The 14,135-nt window shown below is 48.3% G+C and overlaps 2 protein-coding genes across 3 annotated transcripts in view; one reads left to right on the forward strand and one right to left on the reverse strand.

Moving 5' to 3' along the window:
• Positions 1-11,140, reverse strand: part of ITGA6 (integrin subunit alpha 6) — a 135,884-nt gene extending 124,744 nt beyond the window's left edge. Inside the window, exons 1-3 of the mRNA XM_032692878.1 lie at positions 10,996-11,140; positions 8,936-8,982; positions 5,830-5,911 (exon numbers count right to left, since the gene is read on the reverse strand). The gene's annotated coding sequence lies outside the window, so the exon portion shown is untranslated. The remainder of the gene's footprint in view (positions 1-5,829; positions 5,912-8,935; positions 8,983-10,995) is intronic.
• Positions 11,141-12,064: 924 nt separating this feature from the next.
• On the forward strand, positions 12,065-14,135 carry DLX2 (distal-less homeobox 2). 2 transcript variants are annotated; one of them, XM_032693266.1, is made up of 3 exons: positions 12,065-12,475; positions 12,702-12,889; positions 13,152-14,135. In XM_032693266.1, exons 1-3 carry the CDS (start codon positions 12,151-12,153, stop codon positions 13,464-13,466), a joined length of 828 nt encoding a protein of 275 aa, XP_032549157.1. In that variant the 5' UTR covers positions 12,065-12,150; the 3' UTR covers positions 13,467-14,135. The 2 variants fall into 2 exon arrangements, with proteins under 2 accessions (XP_032549157.1, XP_032549158.1); XM_032693267.1 differs by having other exon boundaries at positions 12,705-12,889.

Raw genomic sequence — 14,135 nt, forward strand, 5'->3', positions numbered from 1 at the left:
GACCAGGTTTCTTCATTTCCTTACACCCATCCTTAATGTCCCCACATTGCACAAATCCTACTGGCTTTGCCACGCTTGTCCCTGTAAATCCAATCCCCTGCCAGGGTGGATACTGGAGCAGCTGGACCCACCGAGGAGCAGGGATCATGATATAGAGCCCTCCTCTGCAACTGTTTTGGGTGGATAGGAGTCTCCCTCCTGACTCCTGCCCCCTTTAGGCATTTCCCGAGGGCCATAGGCAGCATGACAGGGAAGTGAACCCTAGAAGGATGGGATGCCAGTCCCTGTGGTTGCACACAGCTCATATATCCCCTACCCTAACTCCAGAACTCCAAAACTATGCTCTTTGCCCAAAAAACTATACTGAAAATGACACACAGACAGACTAACAAAACTACTGAATTTCACATTTTCTGTATTCAAGTTATATAAGAGAAAACACAAAAAATCAGCAGAGGTTGTAAGCTGTAGATCTTTATGCTACATTCAGGATGATTTTCCAAAGTCTTGTTCTCCCAGACGATGTGATACCAGAACTTTGGAAGCATCCCAAGAAATTAAAAGTTTGTCAACTTCAGGTGAAGTACTAATTTAAGAAACAAGCCAGGAGAGGGATGTATTTATAAATCTACAGTACAGCCAAGTGGACACATTTAGAAAGCACTAATCCATTAATCATCTCGTCCCAATAGTGATGTTTGTTCAAGAGATACTGCCATGCTCCAGTGACAAATACACCAGACACACTTGGCAACAACATGGTTTTGAAGTTTCAGTTTCATGCAGAAGAAAGTTCAGGCATTGCTCCTTCAGGCAAGAGTGGAAATACCCAATGCAAATAAGGGATTACCCAGAGATGCTTCTCTTCATGAATGCTGTGTGCAGATTAGGTCCAAACACTACCTCCAGAAAACCTCCTGAAGGCACTGCATTAAGTCTGCAATATGGTTGCTATTCCCTCTGTAGATTCTGTAGAGGATTGTCTGAGATTTCCTGATATTACGCCTAAGCACAGCTTAAAGCTACTTGACAAAATTCTTAAAACTATTTTTCACATTTTTCACGAAGACTGTTGTGGTTTACATTGACTCCCAACTTCAATTATCCATTTTCAGTAGTGCACAATGGCAGGGAATAAGGATGTAAGAGTATAACCATTGCTATTGTAAAAGAGATTTTTCTGCTGGCTTTCATAACTATACAGCTGTATTTTTTACCTTCAAGTACCATAACCAGGGAGGAAGACTAAGCCTGCAGAACCTCCTGTTAAAACTGCCAATGCACATTTGTGTATGTGGATGAACTAAGTATTGTTATATATCATCGTGCAATTAAGCAACAGACATGATGTATATTTGTTTTTAAATGTCATTTTAAATGTAACTGCATCCCTAACAACTTCCATGAGAATGTGGCTCATCCTTACGGTAAAAAAAAAACAAACAAAACACAACCAACCAAACAAAGAAACAAAAACAACCCCTCCAAAAAACAGTATAAGAAAGGAAGGATACAGCAATGAGAATTTAAAACTAACAGAAATTCAAGAGATGATGCATCACTGACTTTCTGGCTAAACAATAGACACTACACTTGTGTTAAAAACAGCACATCAACTCTATCAGGTGAGTTGCTGCTGTCAAAAAAGAAAATGCGTGAGAGGTAACAAGAAAACATCTAGCTGTCAGACATGTCACCTGAAAAAAGAAAGGTCCAATTTATTTACCTCCCTGTAATATGCTTAAGTAACTGCTGGGCAGCATATGAGGGGGAAAAGGCAGTTATTTGTCTACCTTTGCTATCAGTTCACCGAGTAAATCATCAATGGTAATACATTAGTTGAAGCTTGGTATTTCTTTGAAGAACTGCTAATTACAGTGTAAGGTTATTATCAAGTCTCTGCAGAATAGTGCAGAGAACCTTAACGAGTTCACTAGGTCATGCAAACCAGGGATCAACAAAAGCATATTTTTGTTTGAAAGACAGATACTCCCAGAAACTCTTAACTTACTTCTATCCAATTCTCCCCAGAACAGTGAGGACACTTTTAGAATTCAAAAGTATTTAATGTCTTCTTCATGCATAACAAAAAAGAAGTTTAATAACAGGAAAGCAAGCTCTGGTTCAACTTAACAGCAAATCTCTGGACTTTAAAACACATTGGTCCCTCGCCTCATTTGAAAGATGAAAGTGCTCTCTCCTTCCCATTCCCTCTCCAGCATCAGGTAACTTTCACACTCAACAGTACTCTCTTCTCCCCTGCCCAGCTTCCCTACCACTGACATAACATCAGAATTCGACATGTAAAAATATGTAAGGCCACATGTTAGGTAAGTACCAACTGGCAGCCACAGCTAGTTACCAGTTAGAGGAATGCTTCTTGTCACACCTATTTTACCATGCCAGAGTTTGCCAGGAAAGGTCTGGTTTCATCACTGAATGATTGAAAGGTCAAAGACAGAATGTCCTTCTCAGTCAGAGGGCTGGAGTCTGCCTGCCAACACAGCTGTACTGGCACAAACCTAGTGGAAATATGCCCTCTCCTGGAAGAAAGTTTATTTTCCTGACAATGTGGCTATGAACACACCTTCCTATCTGTCTCTGCTCCTGGATTTTGTCAAGACTGGACCAGCTAACATAAAGCAAATCACTTGAACACACAATGTTTCCCACCCAGTTTTTCTTTCCCGAAATCAAGCTGGTTGAGGACATGGCATACATTTCTTCGGGCTGGAGACGGCAACATCCAAATCTCCATTCCCACAGCAAGCTGGGAGCTGCTACACTCCAACCACAGCACCACTGTGCCACACAGACACACAGAGAGCCCAAAGAGTCACACCATCATTGCCATACTGTATAGAGGGCCTGAGACCACATTTCTTATTGCTGCCTTTTCCTAACCATTTACAGGGCCAGATCCATAGAATGAGATGGGGAATGTAACCTGAACCCATCCAGGCAGGAACTCCATCTCCTGCCTCATTCCTGTCAGGTGATGAGAAAATGAGAGAATTCATAACCTCTGGGCAGCTAGCTCTCTCACTAAAAAATTACACTAATTATTCCTCATTCCAGGGAGGTATGTGTATGCAAGAAGGAAAAAGAAAGGCAGCAACCAAGGGGACACAAAGAGTCTTCTGAAGCAAGCTTACAACGCTTATACTGTATAGTTTATGTCTGAAGGGCAATTATTCCTCCAATATGTGCTGCCTCACATTGTTCAAGAGCAATTGTTCACAGCTTCAATTAAAGCACAGAAATCCCCTGTTTGTAGGGTAGCATTTTCCTTTGCTGCAGTGCACTTAGTAATGCATTTAACTCTTCAAAGCACTAAGATTCATACAACAGGATTCTTGAATTAGCAGCACTGCAGGCTCCTTACAAACCTGATCACTCAGAGTTCAACAGCCCAGTTGCCCATGCATGACCTTCCCAGCTCACAGGGAGCTTGCACACACTGTATTGCAACTGCAGCCTTTCAGTTCCAAAAGCACTGTGAAAGTTTTATCTACTTAGTGATTAGCTTTCATCACTGGATCCCTTCACATCAGTCAGTGCAAGAGTTCAAAGACGGGTCCAAGTCAAGATTTGCAGCCTCTGGATACATAAGAGTCTCATTGTTTTGAACAGTTATCCCCACTAACAACTCAATCAGAGTTTTTTCTTTCATGCAAAACTACCTCTGATGTCAGTGAGCCAAATGACTAAGCAGGCAGCAGTAGCAGTAGTATGAATCAGGTCCAGTGGGAATCTTGCACATACTGAAGTGGATGATAGCATATGCTTCCTTTATAAAAATACTGTCATAAAAACCACAGACACAAAAAAGCGAACTTACATTCCAAATAAAACACCCAAAAGGTACAGCATGCTGGAAAAGAGAAAACATTTGTCTCCCCTGAAGCTCTTTCAATAATAAACGCATATACAATCACATAGATTCGTGCAGCATGTCCTCATGGACAAGAATAGACTTAGATGATATGTTGAGTGCTGTACTCCAAGCTTACTTCTAAGAGCAGTTCTTGAGAAAGCAAGTTCAAATTCACCAAGTCCCGAGGAAGCACCTCTAGTGAAATGCCAGTCATCTGTTGTTTGCAGTACAATTACTGTAGTTATTCAGACAAGTCTGGCCTATAGAGCTATTTGTAACAGGATAGACAATCCAAGCCTGGAAGTTACCAGATAAACAAGACTGCAGCATACTGCTGGTACTGCAACATTCAATTCAGTAAGAAAAGGCAGGCATGCCACTGATACAAAAATGTAATTCACAGCTCCTGCACTGTAGAAAGGACAAACAAAAGCAGTAAGCTGCTTGGGAAAGAAGAGTTTCCTCTTCAGGCTTTCCCAGAAGGCTGAATGGCCACATGATGTAAAAAGGCATCATTGTGGACGTATGTTTGTTCCTATCCAACGTACAAGGTCTCACTGCTTGAATTTTCAGGCACAACGGGCTACCCAAAATGTCATTGTTTCTCATCTAAAATACTATCTGACTTCAAAACACAGGTTGTGATTTTCAGAAGTGCTGAAAATCCAAAGCAACTGGATATAGGTAATGTAGCTATAAAGAATTCCTAAGGAAAGCATTGATGCCATAGCCTACATGTAACAGCACGGTCTTAGTAAAACAAACTCAGGAGTATATTTTAACATGAAGTCCCAGCCCTAACATAGAGCTCCTTATGCTTTATACTTTTTATACAATCATAGAATGATTTGGGTTGGAAGGGGCCTTAAAGATGACCTAGTTCCAACTCCCCTTGCCACGGGCAGGGACATCTTCCGCTAGACCAGGCTGTGCAAAGTCCTGTCCAAACTGGCCTTGAACACTTGAGGGGATGGGACATATATCCCTTGTGCAGTATCAGCCACGGTCTGATCCATCACATACAGTACTTACAGAGTTTTGGGAAGCCATGGTGTAAGTTTTATGTAGCTTTCTCTGCACCAGCTTCCCACTTAGATACATTTATTTTGCAGAATGACTCACTTCTCCTTAAATTAAACCACTTCCATTGTAAGCCATCCTAATAGCCCAAAAACATTACTTTTACTTTCACACCTTAGTGTATTTTACGCCACCAGCATTGTTCAAACAAGTCCTTAGATAAGTATGCCCCTTCACTTTCTTGGTCAACATGAGATTAGCTCACTTGTTTACAGCATGGTGCTAATAACTGCAAGGTTGTGGTTTTGATCCCCATATGGGCCATTCGCTTAAGAGTTGGACTTTACAATCCTTGTGGGTCCCTTCCAACTCAAAATATTCTGTAATTCTGTGAACATGGAAACCACTGGTAGTAGGCTTTTAAAAGCGGGCAGCAAATATCTTTCTGAATAAATTTTCATTCTGATTTGAGCAACCAAACTGCACTCACATGGAATGAATAACTGTTACTTATAAAAAATCAAGTCTTATCGATTCCCAATCCTTAGAAGTTAAAAGAAAACTCAGACCTAAAGCAACCAAGCAAAGCAATTCCTTTTTTCCCTTCTACCTCTGTCTAGATGTTAACTGGCTGCCCTGCCACATAAACATTTGAAATATGAAAATAAATGTCAAAACCTCTGCAATACAAAATATCATATTTAAGAAATATGCCAAGCTCTGTACTACAGCATAAACAGCCTATGAGGATGTATCAGCACGGAACAGTGGGGACATCCTGTGGCCACTTATATTCTTTACACTTTAATGTCCACATTATTATTATTTTTAATGCATTTGTTCAATGACTTTAGCAAATTACATGCAAAGTCACTTAATAACATGAGAGGGCCCAAAGGCAAAAGAATTCACTTAATTAACTTCCCACCTACCACTTTATATAATCTCTTCTCAGGAGTTGCTGTGTTCTCTCTGATTTCAAGATCTTTTCTTCTGGGTTATATAGCTTCCAAGCTGAAAATAAAAAGAAATTTAAGGAGTTTGAGCTGGTCTAGATGACAACACTAACCCCTCACAGCCATGCATACAAGTAAAAAACAACATTCTAATTTAATTTATTTAGATTTACAGCAGTGTTCATAAAAGGCACATACTTCTCAGATCTAGGCATTCTGCCAACAGGAAAAATACTATGAGATTAAATACATGTGCAGAGCACCTGCCAATATTGTAAGCTAAGCAACTGCAAGAAAACAAAAGGCCAGCAACTCTTGTGAATCTGAACACACTTCCTCTCAAGGAAGGAACAGTTTCAAGACAGATATATGTGCAGACTATGAGATTTGAGTGTTCCTCACAGACAAATTCTCTGTTTTCATACTTGCACAATGGACTTCAGCTATACGCTTGAAGAAAAGGTTCCCCAGCCAGTTCACAGAATAACTGTGGCTTTACCACTCAAAATCATATTAATGTACTCACTTCTGATCATTTTGACTTCATCCCTTTTAAAAACAAAAAGCAAATTAACTTCAAGGACAATTAATTTGTAAGTTTTATATGTGCATATTTTCTCACTACAGGAAAGAAGAACATTTTCTTTTAAATTTACAACTTCAAGCAATTTTTCATCTCTACTTAAGCTGCCTACAAAAGGCTGGGGATAGCCAGTGCCAAATCCCAGAGCGTATATCCAAGTGTTCCCAAGAAGAAGCTCTGCAGTTTGCGTGGTCCACAATTTGAGTCAATTTAGTGTGGCATTCCAGATGGAATGTACATCCCCCAAGTGTGTTGCAGCTGTATAATCCATTTAGGAGATCTGTTCCTGTACATATCTTCTTTAAAGTGAAAGACACATCTCATCCTTCCAAGCAAGACATTCATGTTTTCCATCAGGAACAGACCTTGTTATTTGCCAGTCAGAGGAGGTGTCATCGCAAACAACATCCTGCAGGAGAAACTACACTCCATGCCTCAGGCACTACAAATCAAAATTCATCCAACCACACTGAGGTGATACAGCATTTCCGAGCCCCAAATACCATTGTCCACTAAACTGAACCTTTAAAATAATCACACTTGAGCTAAAACCAAAGCAGCCTAGGTTATTCTCAGTGTTGAACAGTTTGCTTAACTGTGCTTAGACTGCACAAGTAAAGGTTGTACAGATGTTACAGTCAAGGCAAAAAAATCTATTCTCCACTACCTGTGCAAAACAAGAGTTCATAATTATCAGTTTATAATTATCAACTCAGCCTAAATCTGCTCCCACAAAATACGCCTCTCAGCTTCTCTCACACTTGTCATCAACAGCAATATTAGAAATTATCTAGTGATTCATCTTGAAAGTATTTGTCATGCATGCTCATACTAAAGACTTTTTTTCCCATCTAAATATTCACATACAAAACACTTTCAACAAAGATGTAGCTGCGAGCTGAACGTGAGTTTGCCCAAATCCACTGTAAAGTGGACTCATAAGCACTTGTTCCAGAGTATACATGTACCTCAGCCATGATTACCCAGCCTGTGGCTGGTTAACATTCCCATAAAACACTAGTAAAAAGATTACTTTCTAGATGTTCTACCAATCCCATTCTACTAAAAAGACTCCAACATGCCACATAGCTTTTGTCAGTGGTATTACTTATGATACATCTGGTAAAGAAAAAAAAAATACCGGGAAGCACCAGAGGTGATCAGAACAGCATGAGGGCCCCACTGAAGCACAGGGTAGAATTTCATATTCTTAAAGGAGGCAAGAGGGACTGCTTGGGCATGCTCTGCTTTATTCCCAAAACCCACTGCCACTTACAAAGATTGCTGCTCTACTGCCTTCACATTCTGCACACAGACCTTCCTTCTCACCCCCACATCATGCATCTGTAGCAATAATTAGACCTATGAATGTGCTAGTATTAGACACTCACCCCAGTGCATCAGGCTGTGCACTTCCCCACCATTGTACAAAGAAACAACTGAGAAACACCTGTGCTAAATAACACCAGACTAATCCACTATTAAAAGTCACAGTTTGTGCTCCAGTCTGCAAAGGTTTCTACTGAAGAAAGGTGCTCAGCTGCCAGTGAATCATCACTGAAAAAAATAATCTGAGACCACGACAGCTTAATAAATAACTCTGAAAGGATTTTACAGAGCCCATGTCTCCTATCATGCTTGTATAAGCTGTTTACAACAAGGGGCTAAGAAAGGAATCCTCAGGGAGCCACACAAGGGGGCATATTCTTCCCAGAAGAGTTACGTGATTTTTGATATGAAGTAATCTGATGTATAGATGAATGAGACAATAAACAGTTTTTAGAGAGGAAAATGATTACGTTGGATTCTGAAACTAAGCACAGCAGGCAGCAGGCTTACAGAGAGGTGTTGGAAAGACTCATACAATTTCCTAAAAGGTGATATGCTTAATCCCTCAGAAAAGGAAGATTTAACTGCTACCATCACTCTAAAATGTAATACCAGATCTCATAGGTACAATGCAAGGATAAACCCTTCTCATGGCTTCATCTGGCACATGATTTAAATTACTCTTCTACTATTAAGGCAAACACTCAGGACTATACCACGCATTATATGTATCACCATAAATCCACCGGAAAGCATTTCCCTTAGCCATGAAAAGAAATCCATACTTGTTGAGGTGCCACTGCAGTAGAGACTACTGTCCAATTACTTTTGTGCAACATTATCAGAAATAACAGGCCTATCTCTCAAGATTCACCACATTCCTACTGAAGTGAAATGGTTCAGCCTAATGTGCATCATAATGGGGAAAATAATATTAAAAAATACACCAGATTAAAAATTAATCTCTTTGTTCATGCTAAGTGTGGTTCTCTTCAAGTGAAACTTGAGAAGACATTATGGAACAACTTGCTCTGTTGATCCCTAGGTTAAATCTATAGAATGTATATGAAGTGAGAACATCAGCCTTTAAGTGCTTTCACGTTTTTCTCAGAAGAAGTCTATTCTAGAAGGGAATCATAGAAATAATACTTAATAAAAAAGAAAACATACCAACCAGGAGTTACTGTAGCCATTTCTATGAGTCATATACAACTGCCCTGTTAAAAAAAAAAAAATATAAGCTGATCAGTTGGAGATGATGATTTTGAAGACTGATGGTCCTTTTTTGTTTATACACACTGTGTTTAGTATACTTGATAAACAAAATATGTCCACAGTCCTAGCAGCATGAGGATGCTTCTACAGAAAACAAGTCAACAACAACAAAGCCAGCTCAGTTGTTTTGTAGCCTCTGGCAATAAGTGCTGTATATTTATATAAACCTCACAACCAAACCTTTTGAACACTGAACTGTTCTGCAGCGAGAAAACAAGCATCTTTTTCCCGTGTGCAACTGACTCACTAATGTCCATAAGATACAAAATCTGTATCACCCAAACATTCCTTCTCACGGGATATAAATAATAACACTAAAACCAAGCAGGACTGACGAGTAGTAAACAGCAGGTATACAAAACACTCCTAGTCCTCTGAGTTTTATCTCACACCCCAGTCTCCCTGGGTCCTTTCTAACTACCCATCCATGTAACATTCACAATTCCCAAAGCAGAGGTAAAAAGGTAGAATTAAAATTATTAGCTTGACATGAGAACATGAAAACACACAAACATGGGCCAGCCTGATGCCATTATTTTTTAAAACATCTTCCTAATACAGTGACTGATTCAGAGAAGTGTGTTTTAAAACATTCACGGTAGTCGTTTCTTACCTAATACAACCCTTCCTCCTTCCTTCCTGCTGCCTGACGTCTTCCTCTATCATAAGCTGTTCAACTTTGCAGTTCAGAGAGTCATACCTTTATTTATACAAGTTGTTTAAAACAACTACCTCACAAGAAAAGTTCAATTAGAAATACTAAAATCAGATCTACAAGATCAGCCATGTGAATATATGCATAAGTAACTCCTCAGTGGTCATTCCAGCAAAGTCTCTACCTCCACAGAAGCAAAACAAACTGCAGGAACAAAGCTGTAAGACTTTGGAGTAGCTACCATGTAACAATTCATTTAAATTTGTGAGCCCTGTACTAACTTATGAGGAACAACTTGAACGAAGTAAACAAAAAAGTTGAAGTAAACAAAAATCACGTCCTTTACTTTTTGTATAGATCACTATGCACATGCATAGAGCTATACGGCACTAAAATATTTAATTAAAAAACAAAAATTGCCACATAGAAGGACAAATTCCCGAGTAAGTCCTTTGCTTTATTAAATCCTATGATGAGATAATATGACATGTTCTTTCTTCTTTGTATTTCTTTAAACCATCTCGCATGCTTCAGAACGTATGAAGGGTAGCTGATTGCCCTGTCTGTTGACAGTCACCAAACGCTGTCTGTCCCTCTCCCGCGCCAGCCAGCGGCTGTTTCAGGCTGCCGGCCCACGTCCAGCAACGGACAGAAATAGTCCTACAAATATGACACCTGGGACAGCAGTCGCTCAGACAGCGGGTTGCAGGAACCGGCTTTCTTTTGCACTGAACATCAGCTATATTTGGGAGAGTGAGCAGGACGTGAGCCACTGCTGCGGGCGCCGGGCCCCCCCCGTGACCGCCGCTGCTCCTTCCCGGCCGGCCCCGGGCCCTCCCGGGCTCCGCTCGCCCCAGCAAGGCCGGACGCCAGGTCCCGGTGGTGCCACCCCGAGCCCTGGGCACGTCGGTTCCCGCGGAGGCCGCGCCCCGGGCTCACCGCCGGCCCGGCCGAGCGCCACACCTCCCACAGTCCCGCTCCCGGAGCCACCTGCCACTGCCGCCGGCGGCCCGGCCCGGCCCGGCCCGGCCCCGCTCCCTCGGGCCCGCCGCAGCTCCGCCGCCCCGCCGGGCACGGACGGCCCGGCCCCCGCCGCGCTCCGCTTCAAAGCGGCCGAGGCCGAGCCGCAGCCCCGGCGCCGGGAGGGCGCGGCCCCGCCGGGCGGGGCGAGCGCGAGCCGGGTCTTGAGGGGGCACGCGCGGGGCTCGCGGGGCCGGGCAGGTGCGGGGGCGCCCCGCTGCCCCCTGGGCCTTGAAACAACGCCACGGCGGCCGGTGTCTCTTTTTTTTACCCTTTTTACCTTTTTTTATCCATTCGCAGCCACCTTCGCATCAGTGCCGCCTCCGTCCCTTCCCTCACTGAACACCCGGGAGGCTCCCGCAAGGACGCGGCCGCTCCCCGCCCGGCAGCCGCGCGCGGTCCCGCTGCGCTGCGGGACAGTCCAGCGAGGGAGAGGACAAGAATAAAGTTCTGAAGCGCTTCCCAGCGCCCCTGAGACACTACTCTGGCCGCTGCCCCCCGGCACTGCCCCGGCAGAGGGCGGCCAAGGACAGCGCCGCCGTGCCCGCCCGACATGCGCCCCGATGGCCCCGGTGCAGCCGCCACGGGCAGAGACGCGGGCGGCTGCTCGGAGGTGCCTGGCACCACCGGCCCCGCCGTCGTGCCTGGGCCGCAACAACGCGCCGTTCGCGGCTGCCGCGTGTCGGGATGGCCCGTGGGTGCCGCCAGCAGCTGCTGGCTGCACACGCGTAACGTGTGCTGGGTGCACACGCGTAACGTGCGGAGGTTCCGCTGGGAAGCGCTGCCGCTATGGCACGGAGAACGGGGTGCTGATCTCCCCCGATGTGCCCGTTCTCCCGGGGATTAGAACATCTGAGAGGGACCCTCGAACGCGGCGCTCCCAGCTCGGCCTGCAGCCAGGCGTGCTCGCGTGCAGATGTCGCTCACGGGAGGACCCTGGGGTCGCCCGCCGGTCGGGAACACACAGGGGAGGCACAGCCGGGGCAGAAAAAGCCGGGCCGAGCCGCAGACCCTAACGCTCGCCGTTGTGGGTCGGACCGCCCCGTACGACCATAGGGGCGGCGACCTGAGCCGCACGATGGGGACCGGGAGGGTCCCACTCCCCGGGAGGGTCCCAGTCCTGGGAGGGTCTCAGTCCCTGCGGCCCCGCGGCCGCTCGTCCCCGCGCGCCGCGGGCCCGGGGGAGCGGTGCGGGCGGGCTCCCCATTGGCCGTTGCTAGGTGACGTGCGCCGCGCCACGTGACGCGTGTTAAATGCCGCGGCGGCGGCGCGCGGCGCGCAGAGCCCGTCCCGCGGGCGCGGCGGGAGCGCGGCTGCACCGCCCCGGCGGAGCGCGGGGAGCGCCGGGCATGGTGGCGCGGCTCTGAGCGCCTCGCCCCCGTGGAGAAGGCCCTGGGGCGGCGGCGGCCTGTGCCCCGGCGGGCGGGGGCGCGGGATGACCGGGGTGCTGGAGAGTCTGGTGCCGGACATGCACGCCAGCCAGATCTCCGCTGGCAGCTACCACCAGCACGGCGGCCTGCACAAGCCGCAGGAGTCCCCCACTCTGCCTGTCTCCACGGCCACCGACAGCAGCTACTACACCAACCAGCAGCACGGGGCGGCGGGCGGGTCGCCCTACGGCCCCGTGGGCTCCTACCCCTACGCGGGCGGCGGCGCCGCCCCCTATTCTGCCAAGGCCGCCTACGACGTGGGCTACGCGGGCGCCTACGGCTCCTACGGGCCCTACGGCAGCAGGGCCTCTCCGGCCAACAACGACTCTGGTACGTCCGAACCCCGCGGGGGACACAGCTGAGTGAGCCGCCGGGAGTCCGGCGGTCCCCTCCAGGCCTGGCGAGGAGGCGGTCGGGGCCTGAGAGCCGGGGTGGGCCGGGAGAGCGCTCGTTCTCGGCGGGTCGCCCCGACGGGGCGGGCGGTGATGCCGCGCTGCGGGCGGGCCCCGGGGCGGCGAGGGCACCTTCCCTTACGGGATCGCCGTTTCTGCCGCAGCAGAGAAGGAAGACTGCGAGCCGGAGATCAGGATCGTGAACGGGAAACCCAAGAAAGTGCGGAAGCCCCGAACCATCTACTCCAGCTTCCAGCTGGCCGCTCTGCAGCGGCGCTTCCAGAAAACCCAGTACCTCGCCCTGCCCGAGAGAGCGGAGCTGGCGGCCTCCCTCGGCCTCACACAGACGCAGGTAGGGCTCTCCCGCCGCGGGGCCACGGGCGCGTCTCGCCCCTCGGTAACCGTTCGCCCTCCGCGGGGTTCGGAGAGAGGCCGGCCCACGGCGCCTCGATGGTCCAGGGGCGGGAGTGCGGGCGAAGCGGTAGCGCCGCCGAGGCAGTGCCGAGACTGCTCGGGCCTGCGAAACCTGCGCATCCCTGCCCCGCCGCGGGCGACCCGGGCGCCGGGACGGCGCCGCAGAGGCTGCGGACGCCTGATCCTCTCTTTCTCCCCAGGTGAAGATCTGGTTTCAGAACCGCCGCTCCAAGTTCAAGAAGATGTGGAAGAGCGGAGAGATCCCAGCGGAGCCACCTCCCCGCCGCAGTGCTTCGCCGCCGTCCCCCTCCTCGCCCCCCGCCTGGGACTTTGCTCCGCACCCGCGCACGGCGGGCGGCGCCGGCACCGCCAGTCCCAGCCCCGCCGCCGCCTTCCTCGGTAACTACTCGTGGTACCCGCCGGCGCCCGGCGGCCCGGCGCATCTGCCAGCGGCCGCTCCCCTCCCGCAGCCGGCGCAGCCCCCGCACCACCACGGCGGCGGTAGCATCTTCTAGGCGCTGCAGAGACTTGAGCCCGCGGGTCGCGTCCGGCAGCCGCGGGGCACAGAGGTGCCGCCACTGGTGTTTTGGTGAAACCTGGCTCCGGCCGTTCCGGCGGAGAGGAACCGCTCCGTTCCCCGTCCCGCCCCGTTGCCGCCAGCGGCGGACCCCGTGTGCGTTCAGCCCCGTGGGTCCGCCCTCCCGCCGCCAAAACAACCACACTGCGGAATAAGTACCCACGTCCTTCCCTTCGTCCTTCTTCGTCCTCTCCCCCGGCATTTCATCAATCTACCGGTGCAGAACTCTGGTTAACTTTATTTTTTATTTTTTTAAAATTGATAGGTGCCTTTGCGGATAACCTCACCCCGATGTTGGGGATTAAAAAATAAAACGATAAAAAAAAGATAAATAATTTTTATATGTAGATTTGAAACAAAAGCCCCCAGTGTTTAAGGTATCCTTTTTAGCCGTGAACGAAATCGTCCGGCGGGGGTGGGGACTGGTCTCAGATGGCGGTGCCGGCGCGGCTCCCGCCCGTGCGCTGCCTCCGGGCGGGTTTCGTGCCCCGACGGGGCTTCCCCGGGTCGGGCGCCGAGCCGCGGCGAGCCCTCGCCTCCACCGCCCCGCCGGCAACCTTGCCACTAACCCTTCCCTTGCGCCGTTTGATGTCTAGGATCGTGGGGG

This window comes from Chiroxiphia lanceolata, chromosome 7 (assembly GCF_009829145.1).
Source record: "Chiroxiphia lanceolata isolate bChiLan1 chromosome 7, bChiLan1.pri, whole genome shotgun sequence".
In the NCBI taxonomy this organism is placed as follows: Eukaryota; Metazoa; Chordata; class Aves; order Passeriformes; family Pipridae; genus Chiroxiphia; species Chiroxiphia lanceolata.